Genomic DNA, 27,317 nt, shown 5'->3' with positions numbered 1-27,317 from the left:
AGGCAGAAAGAAAATGCTTAAGACAATAATAACATTAACCAACGTGGAGCGGTCCAAATTTTCCCGCCCCGTTTAATGTGATCGTAAATTTAAAATTCTGCATGAGCACATATACGCGCACGAGTCAGCCACCATTTTCCACCATATCTGTCAGAAAGTAGCCTGAAGGAAACGCAATTCTAAGCAGAACGCCCCTCCCCCCCCCTCCCTTGAATTCCATTTTAGGATTCGAAAAATTTTCCCGAGCAAATGAGGGGAGCACCTTTTTCCGGGACCGCACGGTTTAAGGTGGGTCTGTTTGTTTTGCCTGCTGAAAGCCAAAACAAACGATTATTTTTAGGGGGAGGCAACCCCCACCGACCGCCATAAATTTACAAGTTGAAAGCTACAAACTTCAACTCAACCATTAAAAAAAAGCAAAAAAAAAAAGGTAGCACTTTAACACGTGCCGTGCCTTCATCTTTTGGAGGAATCGACGTTCACAGCAAACGAGCTGCCAACATTTGAAAAAGTTTCATTCATATGGAGGGATTTGGCGCGGAGACATGCAATTCTCCGTCTGGGAGAACACATTTTTAATGATCACCTCAAAGCTTGTCAAGACAGTCAAGTGGGATGCTCTCGCCGAAAAAGGCCTTATCATCCAAGAAGATAAGATTGTTCTAAAATTCGACATTGTGACGTTGCAAAATCGCAACATGTTGCAAATCGAATAAAGCTGGCTGTTAGGCTGGATTTTCATGGATTGTGCAACGACAACGAGAGCACGAGCATCGAACCAACTCGATGCTCGTGGCTTGCGTTACTTCATTTAGCTTAGACACAACCCCAAAATCGACTTTCCGGAATAAGGAACACTTGCATGCGAGTTAACGAAGGATGGAAAATGACAGAATCAAACGTAAACAAAGCAGCATTGCGTGGCGATCGGAACTCCAGAATAACTTTTGAAATAAGCTGATGTTGTTCAATAAATCTTTTTCAAAAAGGCGTATGATTAGACTAGCGCATAATTTAATTAAATAAAACCATTTGCCTCATGTTCGTTGCGAAAAATCATGCAAAAAAGATGAGAGATAATTGAGGTTTTGCAGCGCGACTGTGTTTCAAATGTAGGTGGCACCAAAATGAGGTTACTTGCCAAAAATCGTATTTCTTTCTGCTGGATTGAAGAACAAAATCGTTTATTTCTCATGGTTCCCTGCATCAATCTTAATGAAACTGGTTGCAAAAGACGAGAAATGTTTTTTGCTTTAAAATAATGAACATCATTTTTTAGGCGCGCAAAAATTTGTGACTTTTTCTTTAAAAAAACATGTTTTGGAACACTAAAAATGAGTTTCCCCATATATATCAATGAAACAAACAGTTTTATAGTTGATAACAGATGTGTTAACGTATATTCAACAATTTTTATTGATTTTTGCAGACTTTCTTGCCAAATAGTCCAAATTTCTATCTTTTTCTAAATTTACAGTTTTCTCATAGAAAAATCAAACAAATATTGGAAAGTTGTACACCAAATTGTTGGAAATAATTTTTCTCATCCGAATCCGGCATAAGTTTAATAAAAATGTTAATTATGAAGGAAAAAACACATTTTTAAAAAATCATAGATTTACGCTATTTGTAGGTGGCGACATGTGTCTTTTAGCTTAGCTGCAAATTCTCTATAGAGTGGACTTAAAATTGGAAAATTTTTATGAATTTTAAAAAATTTAAGTAATTTAAAGTTTTTTAGAAATTTAAAAAATAAATAATTCAAGAAATATGAGAAATTAAAGAAATAATTTAGTAATTTAGGAAATTGGGTACTAAAGCCCTATGTCAATTTTTAAGTACAACGGTAAAAAATACGATTAAAAACCATTTCTGATCACTTTTTTTCATTTTAATGCAAAATTTTTTTTTGACAAGATAATTTTTAAAAAAATTAAAGAAATTTTCGAAATTTTCAAAATTTTCAAAATTTTCAAAATTATGGAAATTTTAGAAATTTTAGAAATTTAAGAAATTTTAGAAATTTTAGAAATTTTAGAAATTTTAGAAATTTAAGAAATTTTAGAAATTTAAGATATTCAGGAAATTATAAATATTTAGAAATTTAAGGAATTGAAGAAATTAAACTAGGTAAAGACATTTTATATATTTTTTATACTTTAGAAATTAGAAAAATTTTAGAAAACTTTGAAATTTAAGAAAACTTTGAAATTTTAAAAAGCTTAGTAAATTATAAGTTTAAGAAAATTTTAATTTTTTTTTAGAAATTTTAGAAATTTTGGAATTTAAGAAATTTAAGCAAAATTTAGGCAAGCAATCCGTCCAACGGTGCACGGAATCCTCCTGCAAAACAATGCCCAGAAATCCGGCCACCGGTGGACGTATTCCTCCTGCAAAACAATGCCCCGAAATCCATCCACCGGTGGACCAGTTCCTCTTGTCAACTTGGCCAGGCAATCCGTCCATCGGTGCACAGAATCTTCCTGCAAAACAATGCCCAAAAATCCGTCCTCCTGCAAAACAAAACCCTGCAATCCGTCCACCGGTGGACGGATTCCTCCTGCAAAACAATGCCCTGAAATCCAACCACCGGTGGACCAGTTCCTCTTGTCAACTTGGCCAGGCAATCCGTCCACCGGTGAACGGATTCCTCCTGCAAAACAATGCCCTGAAATCCAACCACCGGTGGACGGATTCCTCCTGCAAAACAATGTCCAGAAATCCGGCCACCGGTGGACCGATTCCTCCAGCAAAAACAAACAATGCCCCGAAATCCTTCTACCGGTGGACAAGTTCCCCTTGTCAACTTGGCCAGGCAATCCGTCCACCGGTGGACGGATTCCTCCTGCAAAACAATGCCCTGAAATCCGTCCACCGGTGGACCGATTCCTCCTGCAAAACAATGCACCGAAATCCATCCACCGGTGGACGGATTCCTCCTGCAAAACAATGCCCTGAAATCCGTCCACCGGTGGCCGGATTTCTCCTGCAAAACAATGCACCGAAATCCAACCACCGGTGGACAAGTTCCTCTTGTCAACATGGCCAGGCAATCCTTCCACCGGTTTACGGATTCCTCCTGCAAAACAATGCCCTGAAATCCGATCACCGGTGGACGGATTCCTCCGGCAAAACAATGTCCAGAAATCCGGCCACCGGTGGATCAGTTCCTCTTGCTAACCTAGGCAAGCAATCCGTCCACCGGTGGACGGATTCCGTCTGCAAAACAATGGCCAGAAGATTAACTCCATTTCACCATGCAAAATCAGCTGTTTTGATTGTTGACAAGGTCTGGTTTGACAGATAGAATTTGTTTCGTCAAGTTTCATTCCCATCCCGTACCAAGCGTTTCAAAGCGTTATTTAGGTTTGTGTCTAGGGTGCCGCTGAGGTAGCAAAAAGGCACTGAACGAGCATCGAGTTTCAATGCACGGACATTTTAGCAAAGCATGGTCGTGAGTATGCTTTCGATGTCGGTCGTCTAAAGATGCTCGTGCATCGAAAATGAAAAGTCGGAAAATCGCATTTTCGCAACTTTCCGGCGATGGGTATGTGTTTGTTTGTGCTTATACTACCATAAAATATCAATCCAAACCATTTTGCGATTTAACCTGATTGATAAAAACGAGTTTTCGGCAAAATATGACCACGAGCATCGAAAGCCGCTTTCGATGTCGGTCATCGAAAAATCCATGAAAATCCACCCTTACTGTCAACTTTAGTTATTACTTTTGTAATCAGTAAATTTGATGTTCCCACTCGGACTGAAAACCACACTGATAATCTTAATTTCAAATGACATGTCACCACAAAACGTAATCTTCATTATGGCTTCAGTCTCCACAATTTACGATTACCTTGTCCAACAAGGACTGTAAAAACAAACCCTCGACATGTGTTTGATAGCATAAAACTACAGAGTAGCATCGTCAAAGTAACTGCCAATCCATTACACTTTGATTATTTTCCGTGAAACCACACGTACACACACACACACAGCCATTTCGAAAAGGTTAATTTACCCAGTCTAGAGAGCACGTGTACTGAGTGCTCCACACTAGGACGACGTCGAGCAGAGATAGAGAGAGAGAGTTCATCTCAATTTCAAATGACTTGACTTGAACCGGGAGTGCACTAAAATTTGCATGTTATTCAAAAGTTCAACCAGTTCGGTATATTCACCATCAAGCGAGCTGAAGCCGGGGAGGTGATGGTGAAAAGGTAAGGATGTTCCGCCTTACAGTAGGGATTGTCTCATTCTTTTTTATGAACTCATCCAACTATTTGGAGTTTGCGATAGAGAAGCACCGCGGGGAAAAAATAGTTGTATTTATGAAATTGCATGATTTTTGAAATAAAGTTTGAGTTATGTTTACTCACTTTTTTGAAATTTACTAAAACTAACCAAATTATGTTGAATTTTCAAGCCTCCTCTTAGTAAAATATTTTTTTGATAATATAGTAAGTTTCAAAGTATAAATACCAAAAAAAAAAAAAAAAAATACAGCGTATTTTTTTAAGGTACTAAAATTTTTATAGCTAGCAATATTTGGATGTCAAAAGATTCGAAATTTTGCATGCATTATCACTGTTTTAGAGTTTTTGAATGAAATTTCACAAAATAGCGTATATTATCGAAAAAACTATTTTTTTATAAATCGCAATGTGGGTATCAAACGAATCGAAATTTTGCATGTATTTTAACTGAATAAGAGTATTTCGAATGAAATACTAAAATTTTCAAAAAATACCGTATTTTCTCGAAAATACTCAAATTTTAATGATTCGCAATATAGGTATCAAACGATTCGAAATTTTGCATACATTTTAACTGTGTTAGAGTTTTTTGAATGAAATACTAAAATTTTCACAGAATAAGGTAATTTCTCCAAAATAATCATTTTTTATAATTCGCAATATGGGTATCGAATTATTCGAAATTTTGCATGTATTTTAATTGAATAAGAGTTTTTCGAATGAAATACTAAAATTTTCACAAAATACCGAACAATTCCATGTCAAATAGGGAATCGGTTGTACCCGACCCTCTCCGATTTCAATGAAACTTTGTAGACATGTTATCCTAGGCATATATAAGCCATTTTTGTGTATATGGAGGCAGTAACACTCGATAATGACATTTGAGAAGGGCGTACGTGTTTTCAATATTTTTATAATTCGTAATTTAAATATTGCTGTATCTCGAAGCCGTTGCATCGTATCAAAAAGTGGTCAAAGACAAACTTGTAGGAAATTTGACGGGCTTTCCGAAAAAAATACATTGAAAGAAAAAAACACTCCACATTTATGAGATTTTTTGATTTTTAAGTTTAAAAGTTAAATTTGAAGGTGAGCCCACGATTTTTTTTCGCTCAAATTTTTTGTGAAAATAGCCTAAGATGTTACAAAAAGACTCATGAAAAATGCTGGATGGAGCAACTCACCTAAAAAAATACAAAAATCATTAACTGAAACTATTTTTTTGAAAAGTGCTCTAAACGTCAAAATTTTCAAAAGCCGAATACGGGAATCGATTCTCCAGACAATTTTACATAAAAGTCTCCATATTGACCATTGTCCTAAGTCCAATCCCTGTGAAGTTACAGCGGTTTTAAAAATAAAAATGTTGAAAAAATAGGTTTTTTATGGTTTTTGGCAATTTCTATATGACGGACTTGATTTTTCAGTTTCGAAAATATTTTTACCGAAAAGCTCGTCCAATTTCCCATAAGTTTGTCTTTGACCACATTTCATTTGGATGTATGGGCTTACAGATATAAGCTAATTTATTATCCAGATTACTTTACTACACTGAAAAAATGTATGTTTGAATTATGAGCAATGTAATTAGCTTATATCTGTAAGCCCATACATCCAATTGAAATGTGGTCAAAGACAAACTTATGGGAAATTGTACGAGCTTTTCGGTAAAAATATTTTCGAAACTGAAAAATCAAGTCCGTCAAATAGAAATTGCCAAAAACCATAAAAAACCTTTTTTCCAACATTTTTATTTTTAAAACCGCTGTAACTTCACAAGGATTGGACTTAGGACAAAGGTCAATATGGAGACTTTTATGTAAAATTGTCTGGAGAATCGATTCCCGTATTCGGCTTTTGAAAATTTTGACGTTTAGAGCACTTAAAAAAAACAGTTTCAGCAGATGATTTTTGTATTTTTTTAGGTGAGTTGCTCCATCTTGCATTTTTCATGAGTCTTTTTGTAACATCTTAGGCTATTATCAAAAAAAAAAATTGAACGAAAAAAAATCGTGGGCTCACCTTCAAATTTAACTTTTAAACTTAAAAATAAAAAAAATCTCATAAAAGTGGAGTGTTTTTTTTTCTTTCAGTGTATTTTTTTCGGAAAGCCCGTCAAATTTCCTACAAGTTTGTCTTTGACCACATTTTGATACGATGCAACGGTTTCGAGATACAGCAATATTTAAATTACGAATTACAAAAATATTGAAAACACGTACGCCCTTCTCAAATGTCATTATTGAGTGTTACTGGCTCCATATACACAAAAATGGCTTATATATGCCTAGGATAACATGTCTACAAAGTTTCATTGAAATCGGAGAGGGTCGAGAAAAAAGTACCTAAAAAATTCCTGTTTTGGGCTGAAATTGCTCAACCGTAATTTCTCGAAAATACTCAAATTTTAATAATTCGCAATATAGGTATCAAACGATTCGAAGTTAGATTTTTTTGAGTGAAATACTAAAATTTTCACAGAATAAGGTATTTTTTCGAAAATACTCTCTTTTATAATTCGCAATATGAGTATCAAACGATTCCAAATTTTGCATGTTTATTAACTGTTTTAGAGTTTTTTTTTTGAATGAAATACTAGAATTTTCACAAAATACCGTATTTTTTCGAATTACTTAAATTTTTATAATTCGCAATATGGGTATCAAATGAAATTTCAAATGTATTTTAACTGTTTCAGAGTTTTTTTTATTAACGTTAAATAAATTGTATTCTTGTTTTTAATTTTGTGTTTCGTGTGTGTGAGTGTGTTTAGTTTAATTAAATGTACACCAAATAATTAAAATGTACAACAAATGAAAAATCAAAAACAGGAATTAAATTAATTTAACGTTAAAAAAACTGAAAACAGATAAAATACATTTGAAATTTCGAATCGTTTGATACCCACATTGCGAATGATAAAAGTTTGAGTATTTTCAAAAAATGGCACATTGTGAACATTTTAGTATTTTATTCAAAAAAAAAATCTAAAACAGTTATTATACATGCAAAATTTCATATCGTTTGATACCTATAATGCGAATTAAAAAAAATAGTATTTTCGAGAAAATACGGTATTTTGTGAAAATTTAAATGTTTCATGTTGCAAAGGGACCATCCATAAAACACGTGGACACTTTTTGGAAATCTGTTACCCCCCCTCCCTCGTGGACAATTTTCCATACAAAAAAACTTTTGTATGGATCGTGGACAATCGCCATACCCCCACTAAAGTGTCCACGTGGTTTATTGATGGTCCCAAATTGCAAATTATTAAAATTTGAGTACTTTCAAAAAATACGGCATTTTGTGATTTTTAAGTATTTACACTTTACCATATTATTAAAAAAAAATTACTAAGTGGAAGCTTCAAAATTCAACATAATTTGGTTGGTTTTAGTAAATTTTAGAAATGCATTAAATATAAGTCCCGATTTTTCGAAAAAATGACAGACTTTGAAGGCCTGTACCGAGCTCTAAGATGCTCAAAACTTCAACGCTTTATATACCAAAACATGCGTAAGGATCTGGCCTACACGCCAGTGATGTTTTTGGTAAATGTATTTTTACGGGTTAAATCCCATTTAAAATTGAAGGGCGGAGCGCCAGATCCTATAACGTCCAATCAAGCTCATATTTGGGATTTGGGCTCAGTACGCCCACCGGAACGAATGTCCGCCAAAAAGTCATTTTTGTTACACTCTAATGGGTAAATCTCCGCCAACTCCTTGTCCCCATTTTTTGATATCTCGTGACGGAGGGGCGGTACGACCCCTTCCAGTTTTGAACATGCGAAAAAAGAGGTGTTTTTTAATAATTTGCAGCCTGAAACGGTGATGAGATAGAAATTTGGTGTCAAAGGGACTTTTATGTAAAATTGTATGCCCGATATGATGGCGTACTCAAAATTTCCAAAAAACGTATTTTTCATCGAAAAAACACTTGAAGAAGTTTTAAAAACTCTACCATTTTCCGTTACTCGACTGTAATTTTTTTGGAAAGTTTCATTTTCTGGGAAATTTAATAAACTTTTCGAATCTACATCAACCCAGAATGGTCATTTTTCATTTAGAACAAAAATATTCATTATAACATTTCGTGTTTTTTCTAACATTGCAGGGTTATTTTTTAGAGTGTAACAATGTTTTACAAAATTGTAGAGGAGACAATTACAAAAAAAATTGGACTCAGACTCAGGACTCAGGACTTGGACTCAGGAAGGTCATTTTTAACTTTGTTTTCGTGTGTTTGACAGTGTGTTTTAGTTTAGTATTAAGTGTGTTTCGAGGGATTTGTTGACCTTCTGTTAGGTCAGCTAGATAAGTTCTCTTTATATCACACTTTATATCTTCTCTTTTGCAAACATTTTTCCTATGTTTACTGGAAGGATCATCCGTAGTTTGGCAAGGTACTCCAGCACAGATGAAACCCAAACCGACCACCATTATTTTCATCACGAAGTTTATTCCAACTTCGTCGCCATCGTGGAGTTGGGTTTCTGCAGGCAATAGCCCGACCCTAGAGTACTGCACACTCGAGTTGCATAGTACACGCAGCAAAAGGACTACTATTAATTAAAAACTTTTCGATTGCTTCTGGGACAGCGAGCACTTTTTAGTACTCAGAGTACGGCGCTTTTCCCGGACAGTCAGTGGGGGAAAAAGAGGGACAAGAAAACCGCAGAGTTGGAAAACTGAAATTGCAACTGCCACTGGGGTATGGGGACAGGAGAGAGAAAAAACGGTATTTTATCAAATATTTCAATTTTCCTTTGTGCCAATGGCAGCGTAATGACACAGTGGACTAGGTGTTGAGAAAAAGTTAGGTCATACGTAAAAAAAATGATTCATAGAAAAATGTCTATATACATATATTGCAAATGTATTTTAAAGTAAACTAAAATTGAATTTACTAACTTTTGACCACCAACAATGGAATATCCCACTGTGCCCGGGTAGGTACCACCAGGTTACAAACGATGAAGTCAATCGAGAAAAAAAAGAGTGGCCAACGTGAAGGAGGGTAGGTTGGCAGCGCAGTGGTCGATCGCCCGTCAGTGGTCTGTAAAGTGTCAACAACTGTTACCGACCTGCCAGCCAGCAGCGAAACGAAGAATGAGCTGTTCTGGCAAAGGTGGGAAGTGGGGACGGTAGGACGCCGATGAGTTGTCGCCTTTCATCTATCACTGGAATACCACACCTAAGGACACTGTGAAAAATTGAGTAACTTGGTGCAAATTTTACCTGTGAAACCCATATTGAAATATTAGTAATTTTCACAGTAGCAACTCTGATTAATTTGAGTAAAGTACGATGATGACCAGCCGGCCGGCCGGTAATGGAAATGGAAAAACATCCGGTGCACTTGTCCGGGAACTGGACAGAGATGTCACGTGGGACGAACCCTGCAGGGGAAATTCTGGAAAAGGGGGGATGAGGTAGGACAAGGACGCTGAATGTATTTTAATTTGATGAAAGGTTTTAATTTTGCCCGGTGAAGCGACGGCAGCGGTGCAAGCGCGCAGGAAAACTCTGCTGGCGCTAACTGATGGCTATTTTTGTATTTTTAATTAAAAATGGCTGCCGGCTGATTGAGCGATAATTTAGTGGCCATTAGAGGTTGATATTAGAGTCAATTATGTAAGTGTTGAAAAATTCAGCTAGAGTATGTTTCAAATATTGTGAAAATTTGGTTAGCATATTGTTTTACTTCATTAATTTTGAACAGTTATTTGAAAACTGTCTAAATTTGGAGCATTGTTTTCAAAGTCTAAGTTTCAGGTGAAAGTCGTCTCAACGACTTTTCCACCTTTAGAAGGATGCAATCTAAAAATTCAGCATTACTAAAATTTTCACCACACACACAGACCTTCAGTAATAATCGGAGAGAGATTTTATAAATTGTTGGACGTTATGAGATCAGATCAGATTTATGTGACAATGCCAATGTTTTCCTATTGTCAAGAGCAAATATTATCTACAAGAAAAATATAAAACTTAAGTAAGCAGTAGGGGGTTAATGTCCCAGCCAACTAAGCGGTCGTGTCTGAATGATGCTGGAGAATCTGGAGTGTTATTTGAAATTTAATAAGACCAAGTACACCAACCAGTACACAGAAAAAAAAAATCATGGTAATATTACATCTGGGAAGGGGTACATCGTCTTTGTCAGAAAAAGGTGTAATTTCACCTATGGAAATGTGTAATTTTACCATTTTTCTTGTGTAATGTCATTTTTTCAGTCTAAATTGAGGTAAAATTACATCATAAAAGAGGTAATATTCAACCTTCCAAAATAACAGCTTCCAAATTTACATTATTATTTTCTGTGTAGAGCAGCTTTTTGTGAACATTTCTGTTTAATTTGTCATCTATTTGAAGTTATTCGTATTCCTTTTACAAACATATCACAGAAATATTTCCCTGGTGTATCCTGCTCTGACGTGTATTCGGCACAAATTTCAAAAAAATGTATGGAGCGTAACACGACTTTCAACCCCTCCTCCCCCCCAATTGCGTTACGTAATAAAACAACGCTCCCTAACCAAAAAAGCAATTTTGTGTCATTGGTTCACTCATACAAGTCTCCATAGTCTATACAATTTTTGCAGCTGTTCATACAAAAATGTTACGTAAATATTCGAAAATAAGTTCCTTTTAAATGAATTTTCTGATCGATTTGGAGTCTTCAACAAAGTTATAGGTATTGACGAGGACAATTTAGATAAAATAGGCACACAGAAAAAATGCCGATTTTTTTTATATACTTTTGATTACAAAAACTAATCTTGCCAAAGAACGTATTTTTCAATTGTTAAGATGTGTGAAGTATCTCATGAAATAATGTTCAACAAATTTTAAAAAAATTTAACAAGTTTGTTAACAATAATTATGAAAACATGGATATATAGGATTTCAGATGTTCAAAGTGTCATGTTTTGTCATGTTTAAAATCACTAATCATAATCACAAATGATTATGATTATCGATTACCTCCGAAATGGCTGAACCAATAGCAATTTGGACCGTTTTGATCTCATTCGATCCGTCTCGGGATCCCATAAGACCCTAGTAATATTATGAAGTTTAGAAAAGTACTTAAAAAGTTATGTTTAATAACGATTTTGCTAAAGTTTGGCAAAATATTAATAAACCCTATCAAAAGTTATCAGCACTTAAGTTATATTTATTCACTTTTTGGAGGCCGGATATCATATATTTCAATGAAAATAATGTGTGGGTCCATCATGCGACCCACCGTTAGTTAGATAATTAAAAGATCTTCCAAAAAACATCGAAGATCTGACAACCCTACTAAATGTTATGAGCAATTAAGTGTTAATTTAACACTTATCAGAGGCCGGATCTCAGATATGTTGATGAAAATGTTTTCCAGGTCCATTGAGCGAACCATAATTGGATTGGTCATCAAAAGATCTTTCTAACGCGTCCAAAATATTGAAGATCTGACAACCCTATCTAAAGTTATAAGCAATTAAGTGTTATTTATACACTTTATAGAGGGCGGATCGAAATCTAAATATTTTGAAGAAATCGTTGTCCGGATCTGTCATGCGAGTCATTGTTGGATGAGTTATGAAAAGACCTTTCCAACGCGTCCAAAAGTTTGAAGATCTCATGAAAGATTGAGGGATGACCCAATTCTGTATTGACTGTATGAAGACCTGAAGGTGGATAAAGTAACGTTTTTCTCAATGAACATGAGTTCCAATCGGCAAACGGAATGCATTATCGGTTTTTTAAGACAATTTCTCACCAACAACATTTGAAATAAATTTTAAGTTACAAGTTTTAAGTGTTATTGGAACAAAATTGAAAAATATCTTCAGATTTATAGGCTTTTTTCAGAAGAAAAATATTCTTAGTAAATTTGAAAAAAAACTATCTAATGAATTTAAATTTGAAATCTTGAAGCTTATAATTAACTTAATCTCAAATAGATACACATTTTATAAAGAGCTAAAACACTTAGTTGAACAAACATTTAAATGTTTTTTTTTTTTTTTTAATTCGTTTCGTTTTCGTTTTCGTTTTACGGAGCAAGGTGAGGGACGCGGCCTCAAGTCAGTCCAAGTCCGGTTTCTTGTGGAAAAAAGGGTAGTGGCCGAACTAGTATTGCATACAAAATGAACACCACCGGAAGATATAGGGGATCGGGAGGGGGAAGGTGAAAGAAAATTAATGTAGGTGTGAGTAGTAAGAACTTGGATGACTTGAGCAGTTACGGTAATCTGAGTTTAACACTGAATAATGAAAATCTTAAATTTTGATTCAAAATAAAAAGGCCCGGAGGAAATTAAATTATTATTTAATTAAATAAGAAAATGTTACTAAACGGAGATTGATACAAAGGAAAACTAACATGTATATCAAATTTAAAGGAAAATATAAAAAAAACGATAGATGAAAAATAACTTGTCTAGGGAATACAAATCTTGAGGCCTTTTCCTGGGCCACGTCATGTCGCGTCCGTCAGTATTCTTGTCCTACATTACAACTAGAAGCAGATCTGCCACTTAAATAGAACACTTGGACCAATTCAACTAATCATCTAGATCCAATTCTTTATTATGGAAAACTAACTAACTTGAATCAATAACCTTAACTGAACTGTCTAAAAGTAACTTGAATCTCTAATCCCAAAAATTGTAATTACAAAGCCAAACATTCCTATACCTAGTTTTTAAACCTGTCTTGCCGGCCCAAACAAAAAACCATAAATCAACTGTTCATATTTTACAAGTTGAACACTCGTCGTTAAGACGACTATTTCGTGCCTTCCATTTTATTAGGACACACAAGCTTTGCAAACAGGAGCGTATCCCTATCATACCTTTTGTAAACTGTTATTTGAGTGGGAGAGATACACTCCTGTTTACAAAACCCATGTGCCCTTTTGAAATGTTAGGCTCTATTTGATCGTCAAACCTCCAGTAGATCCTCGATTCGCAACAATGGTCGATACAACCATAATCCGAAAACCGTTAGTTCAACAGATTAACGAATTTTGTCCGATATCATTTCATTATTGATTGATCGAGACTCTATGGAAATTTTGACATATCAAAATGCTTTGTATTATTACTTAAATGGAAGTTTAAAATTTATGCACGTAACATTTTTTAAATAAATTTCAAAATCTATTCTATCCTACAATGCCTAGAAGAGGCCTCTGTTTCTGTTGTGAGTAAGCGCTGGTTTCAGAGTTCATTTTTCAATTTAAAAGGGGTGGGAGACGACTAATTTGCTTCATGAACTCCTACTCGGCCTTGGGACCACCTCTTAAGACACTGATGGCTCCTAGTTAGAATTAAACCTAGACACAGCGTCGAGGCCCGCTTCGCATGGCAAAAATGTTGGCTGGGGGGGAAGTGATATTATCACGAAATTTTATTTTAAAGCCAACATTGCTAACGGCGTCGAGGTCCTTACTCATGCCCAAGGAAATGTTTTTTTTTTTAAATTTAACATTAAAAGTATCCTAGCTAATGGTCATTGCATACTTTTAAGCTGAAGTTTGTAAGAAACACAGTGACTATTCAAAGTATTTATTATAAATTTTGAGTTTAACTTTTTATAAGCACTATTGATAAAAAACCTATTTTGAAAGAACGTTTAGAAAATTGTGTGGCATACCCCAGGGTTTGTTTTAACAGTAAGACAAGTCTTACTGTTTGTATGATATTTGTGAAATCAATTGAAATCCTATTAATCTTACTCCGGTTTACGGTATCAAAAATAAAAAATGAAAACATATTGATTTAGGGATATTTCGCAAAGTTGTACATTCAGCGTATAATAATAAATGTAATTTTTCGTAAATGTGGAGTGCAATATATAAAAAATAAACATGTAAATTGAAAAAAAAAGTGAACTCATGAATTCTTAACGACCATCTCGATGAGTATCTAGAAAACGTGACCAAATCTCCAGCTTGAACCCTGTTGCGTCCACTTTGGCCACCCAATATGCTGACGATTCTGGTGAATCACTGCGTCAACATTGCCGTCCTTCGTCTTGGTTGTCAATTTTCACATTTTCCACCAAAGCCACACAGCAAATTCCCGACATACGACGAAACCAGCGAGTCAAGAGACTGTGAAAACCCTGAGCGACGCAAAAAACTCCAAACCCGTCAACCAGACCAAGAGGCGAGTACACCCGCGCGCAGACCACGGGGCGTGGGCTGTCACTAATAATTAATGATCTTTCAATTTTCCACCGATCACGCAATTTGGGATGCATCACGGTTTTGGGGATTCGAAATGACGGCGGTCCTTCTGCGTAGTGGCGGGCGATGAAACCAACTGGCGTTTGCAATCATCAAAGGGGAAAACTTGGCGAAAAGGTTGATTTTTTAACCCTTTTCTCGGTGCTCATAACGCTAATTGATGCAAAAAGGTACCCCGCAGCGAATGAATTGGATTGGAGAGGTGGAGGACGCGGTGGGGGGAAATTTCATTAGGAAATTACTGTGTACAGAGAAGCAACCGCGCAACGAGCGGGGCAAGGTGGCAATTGCCGAGAATTCGCCGAGAAGTCTTCTTCGGAAGTCATGAAGAAGGTGGTTAGATGCTTGGAGGTTTTACTCGCAGACGTAATTTTCCAGTTTCACGGCAGCTGATGGCGGAACACGTGCGCAGAACGGCTGGACGAGCGAAAAAAAAAAAACGTCTAAGGAGAGCTTGAGGCAGTTGCTGAGGTGGAGAAGGTACTTTCTTTACCGCACATTTCCGAATCACTTCATCCGAGAAACGGGTGTAAGACGGAGTGGCTTTGAACGATATGATATTTGAATCGCAAGGAATTGTGAATCAACAAAACAAGTTCCCATTTTAAGAAACGAAGTTCCCAAAGCCCAAGGTCTGTACCAGATGTAAACAAGTTTTACCCTCTCCACATTGAAAGGCTACAATGTTGAAAATGAAGTTTTTTTTAAATATTTATGTACTTTTCGATCAATTACAAAAAAATGTCAAATGAATTACATCAAATAATTAAATAATTCGTTTGCCCAAAGTCACCCGTGTTACAACACCGGCTCACGCCTGCGGCCACGGGTTCCTGGCGCTTCCACCTGCCATTACACGCTCAATGACCGTACAGCAATCCCGATGCGGTTACAGGCCCGTTGACGGGCAGTCGTTTTTTATCCTCGATAATTTTATATCGTTGCAATTTTCGCCAAGGTAATGGATTTTCTCTCGCTGGTTAAATGTTTGTGAAATGGTCTCAATTTTCCCTCTGATTCTATGTACCTCAGGCTCCATCCGTATAGCGCCACCACAACCACCGTCACACGACTTTGACATTTGCGCCAGGGCAACGCACAAATTAAACATGACAGCTGAATGGCAAGTGCTGGTTTTTGCGCGCGCTCTCTCACCAGGGCACACGGATTGGGACCATTGAATCCGACGGAAAATGGGATTGGAAAAGCGAAGAAGATTTTGAAATTAAATTTTAATGTGACATCAAGTGTCACATCGTGGCTCAGCGTCTCGGAGCAGGAGGAGGTATGTAGAGAGTGAATTTGAATGAATGCTATTTCTGGAGCTGTGTGACAGTGTTGATCTTCCAGATTGATAACGTTGAAAGCCGTGATGGTTATATTAAGTCCATGCAAGTACTGCTACCATTACATTTCTACACGAATTTGGACGATTTTCAACTGTTGAAATTTTGACCTTTTTCAGTAAATTTTCGATGTTAAATATAATTTTAAAAATGGTTTAAACTGAATGTATCTAGTTCAACTGATCTACGGAACATTTTCGTCGACCCAGATAGAACCCACCAAGCGGGAGGTTATCTAATTCCGCAAAAGTGCACTCAGCCGGAACCAAAATTAGACACACGAGACGCACACATACACGGCGGAAGTGACGAAAACCCCGACAGGCTAATGAGACACTCCTTCTCTCCCTTCCCTTTTCCCATTGGGAGGGTATTACGGACCATTAAATGACAATTATAGTGCGGCAATGTTCGTTCATTCATGCGGGCCGGCGGGCGGCCTGGGTGTTCAATTGTTTGGCCATTTATTCTGGTCAATTGACATGCGATACCCCCTCGGGTAAGGCAGGTGCGCACACAGTCTTCACACCATAGGTGGCATAATACTGACAGCACATCGTGTTATCAGCGTGCGGTGGAATTGACTTGGTAATAAAACAGGGTATTGACTTGAGTTTTAAAGCGTATACTTTGATAACTTTAATTGCAACTAGTAATATCAAAAAGCAATTTAAAACAAATGATAAGTGTAAGCGAACAGCTAAATTGTTGCATAATTACACCCAAAACAAACTCCGTTGCCATTCAGTAATGAGCAAGTCTCTGACATATTTTGGCAGTTCTACTGCCAACCAATGATGAGTTTCACGCGCCACCTTTGCATTAGAACTGACCGTTTCACTGAATCACTTCCTGAAAGACACTGAAAAAGAAAAAGTACTATTGGTCTAATTTTTAATGTTAAAAAACGAAACCTTTGTATAAATTAGTAATCTCTGATTTAAAAAGAAATTATTATAATAAGAGCGTCCAATTTTCCGTCCTGGGAAAAAATCTGGGAATTCCCGGAATTTCCCGGAAAATAATATTTTCCGTTTCCCGGGAAATCTGTAAATTTCCCGGGAATTCGCGAAATTCAAGCGGAACATTCAAACGAAGTAAATTTTAAACCTAAAAATCATCTGGTATAATAAATCCTTTAAAAAAATCATTTAAAAACTACTTTGTATGGTTTGGGAGGTGTTCAAAAGATGAGTAAAACAAACACCAGAAGTTGAGTTTAGGGAAATAATAAAAAAGCTGTACCATTTTGTTCGAGGGCTGAAACCAGTATGACTTGTTTAAGAAAAGATATTTGTCATAAAAAAACATTATTTCTGCATTTTTTTTTTCATTTTAAATGTATGAGTCAAACCACACTCTTTCAAACTGGTCACAGAGGGAAGTTTAGAAAAATTGTGATTTTGGAGCAGGGTTACCAGGTCTGAACAGAAAAAAATCTGGCAAAAAATCTGGAAAAAATCTGGCAAGCCACTTTTCTCAAAGTAATTATCAATTTTGTGTAAAAAAACAGTGTATTTTCACATTTTACACATTACAGATTTACAAAATAAATAAAATGCATCAATAAATCAATTTGAGGAAGAAATAGAACATTATTTTTTTTTCAAATTGGCCCTCAAAAAATCTGGCAATGCCAGATTTATCTGGCAACCTGGCACCCCTGTTTTGGAGTATGGATTCATTTTACTCATTGTCTAAACATTGAGATAAAAAATACTTTCCATTTAAATAAAACCTGAAATATTTTTTGATTTATTGTTCTTGATTTACCGTATTTTTTTTTAATATTCCTTTTCTTGTAGCTGTATGATTTTTTACATGCAGTAAAGCAGTTAAATGGTCTTCTCACTTATTTTAACCATTAGAGTCGCTGTCCTATACTTTTTTTTTGCAAAATATTAATCCGAGCCAAGTTCTGAAACAATTTTCAATACATTTAAAATTTCCCGGGATTTCCCGGGGAATTGGCTAAAAATTTTCTGGTTCCCGGGAAATCCGACGCTCTAGTTATAATGAATTATAAGTTTCCAAGTTTCTAATTATGTACAGGTTTCTTTGTCAAATCTTGACATAAAGTTTTTTTTTTACTTTGGACAAAAATAATTATATTATTTGTTCAATAAAAATCCATATCGCTAGCCAAAATGTGAGTTAAAATGCTTCTTTTGTAAAAAGATTTCCCAGCATGGAGTCTATTTAACCCTCTACTGCCGAATTTTTCTCTCAAATTTTTTTTCCTAATTTTGTTATACGAAAAACTTTACTTCTTTAGTTTAATGTTTTTCTTGTTTTATTTTTAAGTACCGTAAACCGGGGTGACTTTGATAGGATTTCAATTTGTTTTTAGAATATTTTCCAACAGGTAAGGTTTTTCTCAAGATTATTATTTTTAAAACATGTACTGGGGTAGGCCACACAAAGTCCATGCACTATTTTGGAAAAAAAAAATTTTCAATAGTGTTTAGAAAAATAGTTACGTCAAAAATTCTTGGTTTTTATTCCGGGGTGACTTTGATAGTCATAGTTTTTCTTGTTAAAATCATATTTAAGACGTTCAAACTTTATTTGTACGTTAAATGTACCATCACTAAAGTAGCTGATATAGTTTGTAAGAAAAAAAATCAATGTTTATATTAAGTTAACTAAGTTTATTAAAAAATACATATAAATTTTAGGTAAAATTGTTAAAAACTCAGAATTTTGCCTGAAATTTGTTAAAAATAGTTTTGTTTATAAAATTATCGATTTATATTGAATTTTAAACTGAATTCGAAGCACGAATCAAAAGTTTTCACATTTGACATGAAATTTGTTCAACTGAATTTGCCTATAAATTTGGAGATTTTTTTTAATTGTGTTTCAAAAACACATATTATTTATTATTTACAAACTTATTTAACCTTCTCCTAGTGGAAAATTGTCCAAAGAATCCGAAAATGCATTCCGTTTTCCGATCAAAAATCATGTTCATTGAGAAAATCATGACACTTTGAGAAGTTTAAAATAATGACTTTCATCCACATTTTCTTAACTATAGTTAATTAACTTTATAAACTTTTCAAAAATTTATGAAAAGTTCTTCATGAGGTACTTTGAACACTTCTCTACCACGGTCAGTATGTTTCTGAACCATTCCTTGCGTATTTTAATTGTACTCTTCATTTTGCGGAAAGATCGCAAACCTATCAAAGTCACCCCGGCTATCAAAGTCACCCCGTTTTACGGTATTTTAATTTGCATTTTTCTTGTTGAGTTTATGTTTTTTTTTGGTAGTATTTGGCCTATTTTACCAGCTTCTATCATTATATTTTGCCTATCTATTTTTTTCACGTTTTATAGTCACTTTTTCATTTTTTGCTTGCAATTTTCTGCTAAATGATGGCACCGTTATCATTTGAATTGTAAAAAAAATCGTAGAGGCATAGTCTGGGACATAACAAAAATTACTCCACACTCCTTTTTACTGAAAATATAGGAAATGTTAGTTAAAAACACAGCCAAAGTTGACCCCTAAAAAAGACATTGACAAAGTCACATAAAACAAGTCAAACTTCCAACCCTAAAATTTTCTAAAATGTTAAGAGTTCATTTTCCAATGCTTTTTAAAGATCAAAAATTGGATGAAAAATTGATTTTGGCGTTTTTTTTAGATCGAAGCCCGTCTAGAGGCGGGGTTGGGTTGTAGAGGGTTAAATCCATTCCCTGACGTCTCAAGAGCAAACATATTTTTGTTTCTATAATTTTTAAAAATAGCATTGGCTAAGTAAAAAAATTGTATTATTTCAGGCGGCGAATAAAAATAGAACAAAATATGTTTCCAACTTCAAATACAGTCCAGACTCGATAATTTTAAATTTTGCTTGTCGATCTACATATGACTTCTAAACTCTTTTAAAGTGATTTAGAATTGGCGCCAAAAATGGCGTTGATTAAATATTGAGAAAGTTGAAAGGTTCTTCAAATCGGTGAATTGCAAATGTAACATCCTGGAGTAGAACTGCTAAATTCTAATTATACACTAATTGAATTGAATTGAAAATGTTGAGGAAATGATTTTGACTAAAATTTAGTCGTAAAACTCGAATTTGATGTTTAACTTCAGAAAATCAATAAATGCGAAAAAAAATTGTTTATGATTTGGTTACCCGAAGTTTCATACAAACCGTCGGATAATCGAATTTCAGATTTTTGAGTAAAAACCACACTAGGCTTTTACATTTTTTGTTACGCTGAAAGTTTACTGGAAAAAACAACAAAAAAGTCTTTAAAAATTCAATACAAAATTATTATTTTATCTATGTTTTTGTTTTCACAGGGTGGTACCTTTTAAATCCCATTTTTAAATTTCAGTTTTTCTTAGAATTTTGAATGTCTCAAAACTAGAGTTTTTTTTTGACAATAGCTTATAGGTCCGTTTAAAAAGAACTTTAGAAATATTTAACTTTTGTAACTTTGAATATGAACGCAAACCTCAAAAAGTGGTTAAAAATTCTAAAATTCTGAAAAAGCTATTAGATTGAAGCAGTTCGTTACTTCAATTCATCTCAAAAAGCAATTTCTCATGCAGAGATTTTTTAAGCATTTTAACTATAAAATCAAAAATATTTAGCTGCCTTTCAAATATTGGTCTGACTTCGTATTGCCTAATACTCAAAGAATTTGAAACATTAAAAATATTAAATGATTTCGTTATTTATTTAAAATTCAACATTTATCAAGAAAAAAATAAAATGCAAAATTAACCCTCGATAATCCAACCCTGCCTTTAGGCCGGCTTCAATCTAAAAATTCACCAAGAATCTATTTTTCAACCAATTTATAATCGTTAAAAAAATAATTGGAAAGAAGAACTCTTAAAATTTTAGAAAATTTTAGGGTTGGAAGTTTGAATTATTTTATGTAACTTTGAAAATGTTTTCAAAAATGATTTTTTTTCTAGGGCCAACTTTGGTTATGCGTCTAAGCATTATTAGTAGAAAATGTGAAAAACGAGCAAAACATTGAAAAAATGACTTTTAAAACAAGAAAAAAAAAACTAAAAACGCGAGAACTAATTAGAGGAGGTGGTAGAATAAACCAAATACTATCAGTAACAAATTTAACAAGAGAAACATAAAATAATGTAAGTTTTTTCGTAGAACAACAAAAAAGAAAATAAAAGCAATAAAAACAATAATTAACAAATTGAAAAATGACAGGCAAAAAAAAAAAAAAGAGAATTCATAAATTATATTCTTGATCAACATTTTGCTACAATGTAAAATTTAAAAGCTGTGATTTAAAAAAAAAAACAAAAGAAATGGAATCCTATGAATTATGTTTAACATTTTATTTTCGAAAATTCAAGCCTTTTTTCTTTTTGTCGAATTTCCCGACATCATCTTAAACAAATTAAGTTGAGATTAGATTTGCAAAAACGAGTTTTTCAGGATATCCAAATGTCATGGCGTGGTATGAAATTCACTGACTTTCCCTGACAGTTCCAGATTTTCTTGACTATTCCAGAAATCTATACTATGTTACCATACCATGTCAAAACTTGTAAAACGTGTCCATAAACAACAATAAAATACGCTTTCCCAATTATATTTTAAACGATTGGGCAAAACTTCATTAATAGGCATTTAAGGTAAAATTCATAAAATCCCACCATATTTTGGGAAAATGTTAACTATCTAAACAATCTTAATCAATCTTAAGTAAAAAGTTTATTGATAGCGCTTGAATTGTTATTGTGATTTAAAAATTTTGAAAGCTTAGTTCTTCAAAACATACCTTCCAAAAGTTAAATCTGTGTCACGTCAAAATAGGAGTGTATAGCTCACAAAATGTCACGAAAGGGAAATTAATTTTCAACCCAACTCTACTATACTTTCCAACCGGTTCCACACCCGAGAACTTGCCCGCACGATGGTTGGTTTATACTGTCTGTCACAGTTTTGCGCGCCTCTGGCTTTGCCTTAATGTCACACCGAAAGCGAAAATGTTAAAACAGCGCATTCTTCACAGGTAAACACACTGCGAGTCGTACTCCGGTATTGCAAATATGACTCATAGCACATAGCGAGTATAGAGCACGGTTTGGCCTTCTGTCTGGCCGACCCGGGGCTCTATTTGCTGATAAGACACAAAGTTGAAACTCTTCTCACCTGATGGCAATTTCCGTGAATTCTCTACCCTTGTCTTTTTTTTTTCTAGTGTCGTGTAAACTCTTTGCGATAATCTGGGTCACATTGCCAGCCCGAAACTATTTGCATGAAGCCGGACAGCGCTGCTGTGAGAAGTGATGCCCTCTGGCCGCGTCCAAGAGTGCAACCATGCTCGTGGAAAACATCTGGCTCTACCGTTCAGCTATCCGGTCTTCGTTTGGTCGTGCACACGTAACCTTTGGACTTGATGCTAAACAATGTGGTGTGTGTGCAGACTTGCAGGTTAGAACGTACCATGACGCTGCAGGCATTGAGATATTCCGTGAAAGACTCACGACGCGTTTGTTCCAGCCGGTACTGTATGGAAACAGTAGCAGCACAGCGTCGAACGTCCACCGGGGAGTGTTCAAAAGGCTCGGAAGGAGGTTTTTCGGAGAAAGCATATCGAGCAGATACCAAACTAGGTAGAGACTGTTGGGAAGAATTTCCTCAAGAATTTAATTCAATACAACTATGAAGAATGTAATAATGGCTAGTCCTTGAAGAAAACTGATCCATGTTGAAAGTAATAAAAGTTACTAATTGATGCATAGTTCTTCGAACAGATTTCAATCCAACTTCATGGAACTATGCAACTAGATAGAAGGTATAACTCTTTTAAAGTCAACATTAAAACAACATCCTTCCTTCGGGCTGTGACATTGTTTACGCTAAGCTGAAAAACATACAGAATGTCCTTCCTCATTGTCACACCGAGTCACCGAGAGAGTCTGTGACAGAAATTAACACCCTCGAAGGAATTTAAAACGAAACGAGTGACAGTCTCGAGGGGCTTGTTTTTCAGAGTTTCCTCTCGCTCGTACAACGGCATGAACGCCGGTCTAATTCGAAATTAATGTACACATAATTTCTTGTTTTCATTTCGGAACAGTCTCTTGAGAAAGACGACGACTCTGTTATCACTGCTGACGACCGTCGGGGTTGAAGTAGAGGAGGTAGGTCCTTGCACCTTGGTTCTTTACAGTCGTCGAGACGGAAGAGGCAGTCGGGGAAACTTTTCAGTAAATGATATTTTATGAAAACGGAGCTTTCCTGTGTTTTTTGTGTGTCATTCATTTTCTGTGTTTACCCAATTTCTGGGGGAAAAGAGATAACAATCGGTGCAGCATTTAGCAAATCCTTGTGAAAAGTATAACGTAAAGTGACATTAAGGGAATCCAATAAGAAAGACGTAGATAGTAATCGTTCAATTAAAAAAAAAACGTTTCACAGCATTTAAGAAGGCTGTACCTGTTATACAGCAAATTATTGATTTATTAAAAATCAGTTGCCCAACAAAAAAATAAAAGTTCATTATTGCACTCATTTGATTGCTGAAAAGTTTAAACTTTCAGCACTTAATACTTTTTGACACTGTTTTGAAGTTTTATGAGATGACATGGACGCCAAGCAAAAGTGGGGACACAATTCTGGAGTTTTTTTAATAGGTCCAATAAACCAAATTTCCAGTTTTTTGCTTTTTGGGTGTTTTTGAAACCGCCTTGAGTCAGGGATATAAAAACACCCAAAAAGCAAAAACTTTAAATTTGGTTTATAGGACCTTTTCAATAAAAAACTCCAGAATTATAAACTTTGACAAATATTTACTTAGGCCTGACAGTGACATCAGAAAACGAGGTTACATTGATAGACTTAAACGGATTATATGGACTTATTTTATGAAAATTTAAGTTCTGTTGAAACAGGATTCGAAAATATCCTGAAATTTAAAGCTCCAAAGTCAGAATATAATTTGCAATTAAAAGTAATATTTTTAATGAAAAATTCAACAAAGAAAAATTTTATGTATAACTTAGTAAGCCTTTAATAAAAATATGTTTTACTAAAACCAGCGATGCAATAATCATCATCAAAAGAAAATCTTTAGACGTTCATCAAGAGAAAAAAATCCGAAGGAATTTTCATGGAGAATTTCGGGAGCGAGTTTCTTTTGCGCCTCATTCTTTCGCGGATGAAGAAAGTTCGCAAGCGAGAATGATTTTTTTTTGCGATTATTCCATCACTGATTAAAAGAAATATAAAATCATTTATAAACAAACAATTAAATATGATTTTTTCAGGGGGCAAACAAAACATTTTTTCAAAAAAACTTTAAATTGTCAATGAAAAAAGAAGTCTAATCAACTGAAAATAAACTGAAATGCATTTTTTTTTTGCAATGATGATCATTTTAAGCATGTTTGGGCTCGTTCAAAAATATTTGGAATTTTTTATAAAATTCCAATGTAAAGTACCGAAAAAACTTATTTTATCGTTTTATCTGTAATAATGTATAAAGCCATTTTTGATTCTTTTTGCTTAGAAATTTTGAGTTTTGGGCTCAATTTTTTTTTTAATTTTCCACCTGTTTTCTCCCTTGACTTTGATATTCCAGAGTCGAGGGGGGAAAAAATATATAAGAAGTTTGTAAAAAGTATACAAAATTATAATAATCAAAAATCTTTAATAAATTTTGATTTCTCTTTTAGGAAATCATTTATAACGTTTCATTGAAAAGTGTTATATAACTTTTAAAAATAGAAAAATGCAAACTTGCAATGTTATTTGAAAGCCAAGTAAGAGACCATCTATAAGCCACGTGATAACCTGGTAATTTTTGTCCCTGATCACGAATCCGCGATCAATTTTTCAATAATTCGTGACGATGGGGCGGTACGACCCAAAATGGCGTATTCAAAATTCCGAAAAAAACGTATTTTTCATAAAAAAGTCGAAAAAGTCGGTGCAATTTCCCGTTACTCAACTGTCAAAAATCGAGAGGCATGTCATTTAATGGGACCCGTGGTGTAGGGGTAAGCGTGATTGCCTCTCACCCAGTCGGCCTGGGTTCGATCCCAGAAGGTCCCAGTGGCATTTTTCGGGACGAGATTTGTCTGATCACGCCTTCCTTCGGACGGGGAAGTAAATATTGGCCCCGGTCTAACCTAAAGGGTTAGGTCGATAGCTCAATCCAGGTGTAGGAGTCGTCTTCCTGGGTCCCTGTCTCGGTGGAGTCGCTGGTAAGCAGTTGGACTCACAATCCAACGGTCGTCAGTTTGAATCCCGGGGTAGATGGAAGCTAAGGTGTAAAAAGAGGTTTGCCTCAACAATCAAGCCTTCGGACACTTAGTTTCGAGTAGGAATCTCGCAATCGAGAACGCTAAGGCAATGCTGTAGAGCGAATAATTTGATTTTTTTAATGTACTTTTTGAAAAAGTGATGGTTTTGACCATTTTGGAAGATTTAGAATGTATTTTTTCAGCAAATTTAGCATAACAATATCCTTTTGAACGTTTTTGTGGCTCGTGCATTGCTACACGGATAGAAATCCTGTAAGCAAATCCGGTTTACTCTATGTTATCGAATTCGTTAGCCTTTGAAATGTTCCCAAAATCGAAACGTAAACCAAAGTGTAAACGTTTTCAAAATCGACAACATTTTTGTTCAATATTGTAAAAAATGTTGACGATTTTGAAAACATTGCCATGTTTTTAAATTCGACAACCAGATTAACTCACAGGACTTCTATCCGTGTAGAATGAGAGAGTTTTAAAAATAATTTGATGGTGTCCGTAAGTATCTGGTGAATTTCTTTATTTTAGAAAAATCTCAACAATTAAGCAGTGCACGAGCCACACATGTCCAAGGGTAATTCGTATGCGTAATTTGCTGAACTTTCCGAAAAAAATACTTTTAAAATCACACGACAAAAAATGAAATGTTAAAACATTGGAAAACTGGAAAAAATCAAAGTTGTGATTATTTTCCATTTCAAGCATTGTAACTGATGAATGAGTTTATAAACATTCCACCCGAACCAAATCCTCACTTCCATCTCCATCGTACACCAGTGGTAAGCAAAGAGATTTGAGGGAAGAGAAATATTGATGCTTCACTTTTAATGGGATAAGGAATACTTCACACGGTTTCTGAGAATGTGAAGAGTCCAAAAAGTGCTCATATGCCATTGGTACGAACGTTTACATAAAAGTACAAAGTCTCCCGAAAATTTTAACATGGCTGGATGACTCACCTCAACGTCGTACTCGCCGGGCCGCTTGCACAGCCAGCTGGAGCCGCCGAGGCAGTCGGCGTAGTTCATGATCAGTATCACATCGATCAGCAGCCAGACCAGCGACGTCAGCAGCACGATCCGGCACGTGTTGGTACGAATCTTGCCCCGAAACATTCTCGAGTAGTTGATGTTGGTCATTACGACCACCGGGGCCCGCCGTTTCTTCTAATGGAGTTATAACAGAAACACACACGTACACACTTTCAGCAGCTGCTGGCTGCAGCTGGAATGCCAGCCCGAGATTCCACACGCGGTTGATTTTCCACTTCCGTGGCTTCTTTTCCACCCGCCACGAAGAAATAGCCCGGGTTGAAACGCTACACCACCTCACTTGCTACTGTAGAGCTGCGGTGTGTCTGTCTGGCCCCCCGCGAGACCAAACCTGCGAGACCTGTTCACCGGAACGCTTCCGGGCACTACTGGCGATAAATAGGAATTGAATTTCATTAACACATCACAGCCCGCACTACTACTTTTCCTCTCTTGTTGCCGCGGCTGCCACCACGTGCGAGGGCGACGACCACGTGTAGCTGGAATGGCAAGGATCGTCGAGGCAGCTGCTGGTTCCACTAGCGGCTCCACACGCCAACTAAATATTTTGCGGCCATAAATTATTCACTCGCTAAGGCTCGTCGTCGTGCCTCTAATGTAGCGCTAGTAACTGGTCGAAAAAAAAACTAAAGTAGCACTAACAGCTTTCGCACAAAACGCTAATAAACATATCACACGTGAGGATTTACACGTTTACTGCAACATAAATTAACTAACAAAACGACAGTGTTTACACTCACTTCCTAAATGGTGGAAAATTAAAACAGGAAAAGAAAAAATCAACCTAAATTAATAACCCCTAAAACACTACCGCCTTCTTCGCTGTAATTAACCGGTGCACCAAAGTTGAAAAAATAATAAACGCATATCCGCGATTAATTTGTAAATAATTCGCGGTTATTTTTGCTGCTTGCGCGGGGGTGGAATCTGGAAATAAATAGAGAAAAGCGAAAGGGTTACAATTAGTAAAGCTAAACAACAGTGTACAACCGTACATATTTTTTTTTGTTTCGCGTTGTTTTCATTTTATCGACAGCGAACGTGGAATGTACCCAGTAGCGAGTGGAACGTAAACATTGCAGAAATCGTTGTGTTGTTTTGAATGATTGTTGATCGACCCAATTAGGGGGCGTTAAGTGTTTTT

The 27,317-nt window shown here is 35.6% G+C and overlaps 1 protein-coding gene across 1 annotated transcript in view; it reads right to left on the bottom strand.

Moving 5' to 3' along the window:
• Positions 1-26,916, bottom strand: part of LOC6040132 (polypeptide N-acetylgalactosaminyltransferase 5) — a 108,660-nt gene extending 81,744 nt beyond the window's left edge. The window contains 1 exon segment of the mRNA XM_038258486.1: positions 26,081-26,916. Within this exon segment, the coding sequence (XP_038114414.1) occupies positions 26,081-26,260 (180 nt within the window). The 5' untranslated portion in view covers positions 26,261-26,916.
• Between the last annotated feature and the right edge of the window lie 401 nt (positions 26,917-27,317).

This window comes from Culex quinquefasciatus, chromosome 2 (genome assembly GCF_015732765.1).
Source record: "Culex quinquefasciatus strain JHB chromosome 2, VPISU_Cqui_1.0_pri_paternal, whole genome shotgun sequence".
NCBI lineage: Eukaryota > Metazoa > Arthropoda > Insecta > Diptera > Culicidae > Culex > Culex quinquefasciatus.
This window is presented reverse-complemented; position numbering and strand designations above follow the sequence as displayed.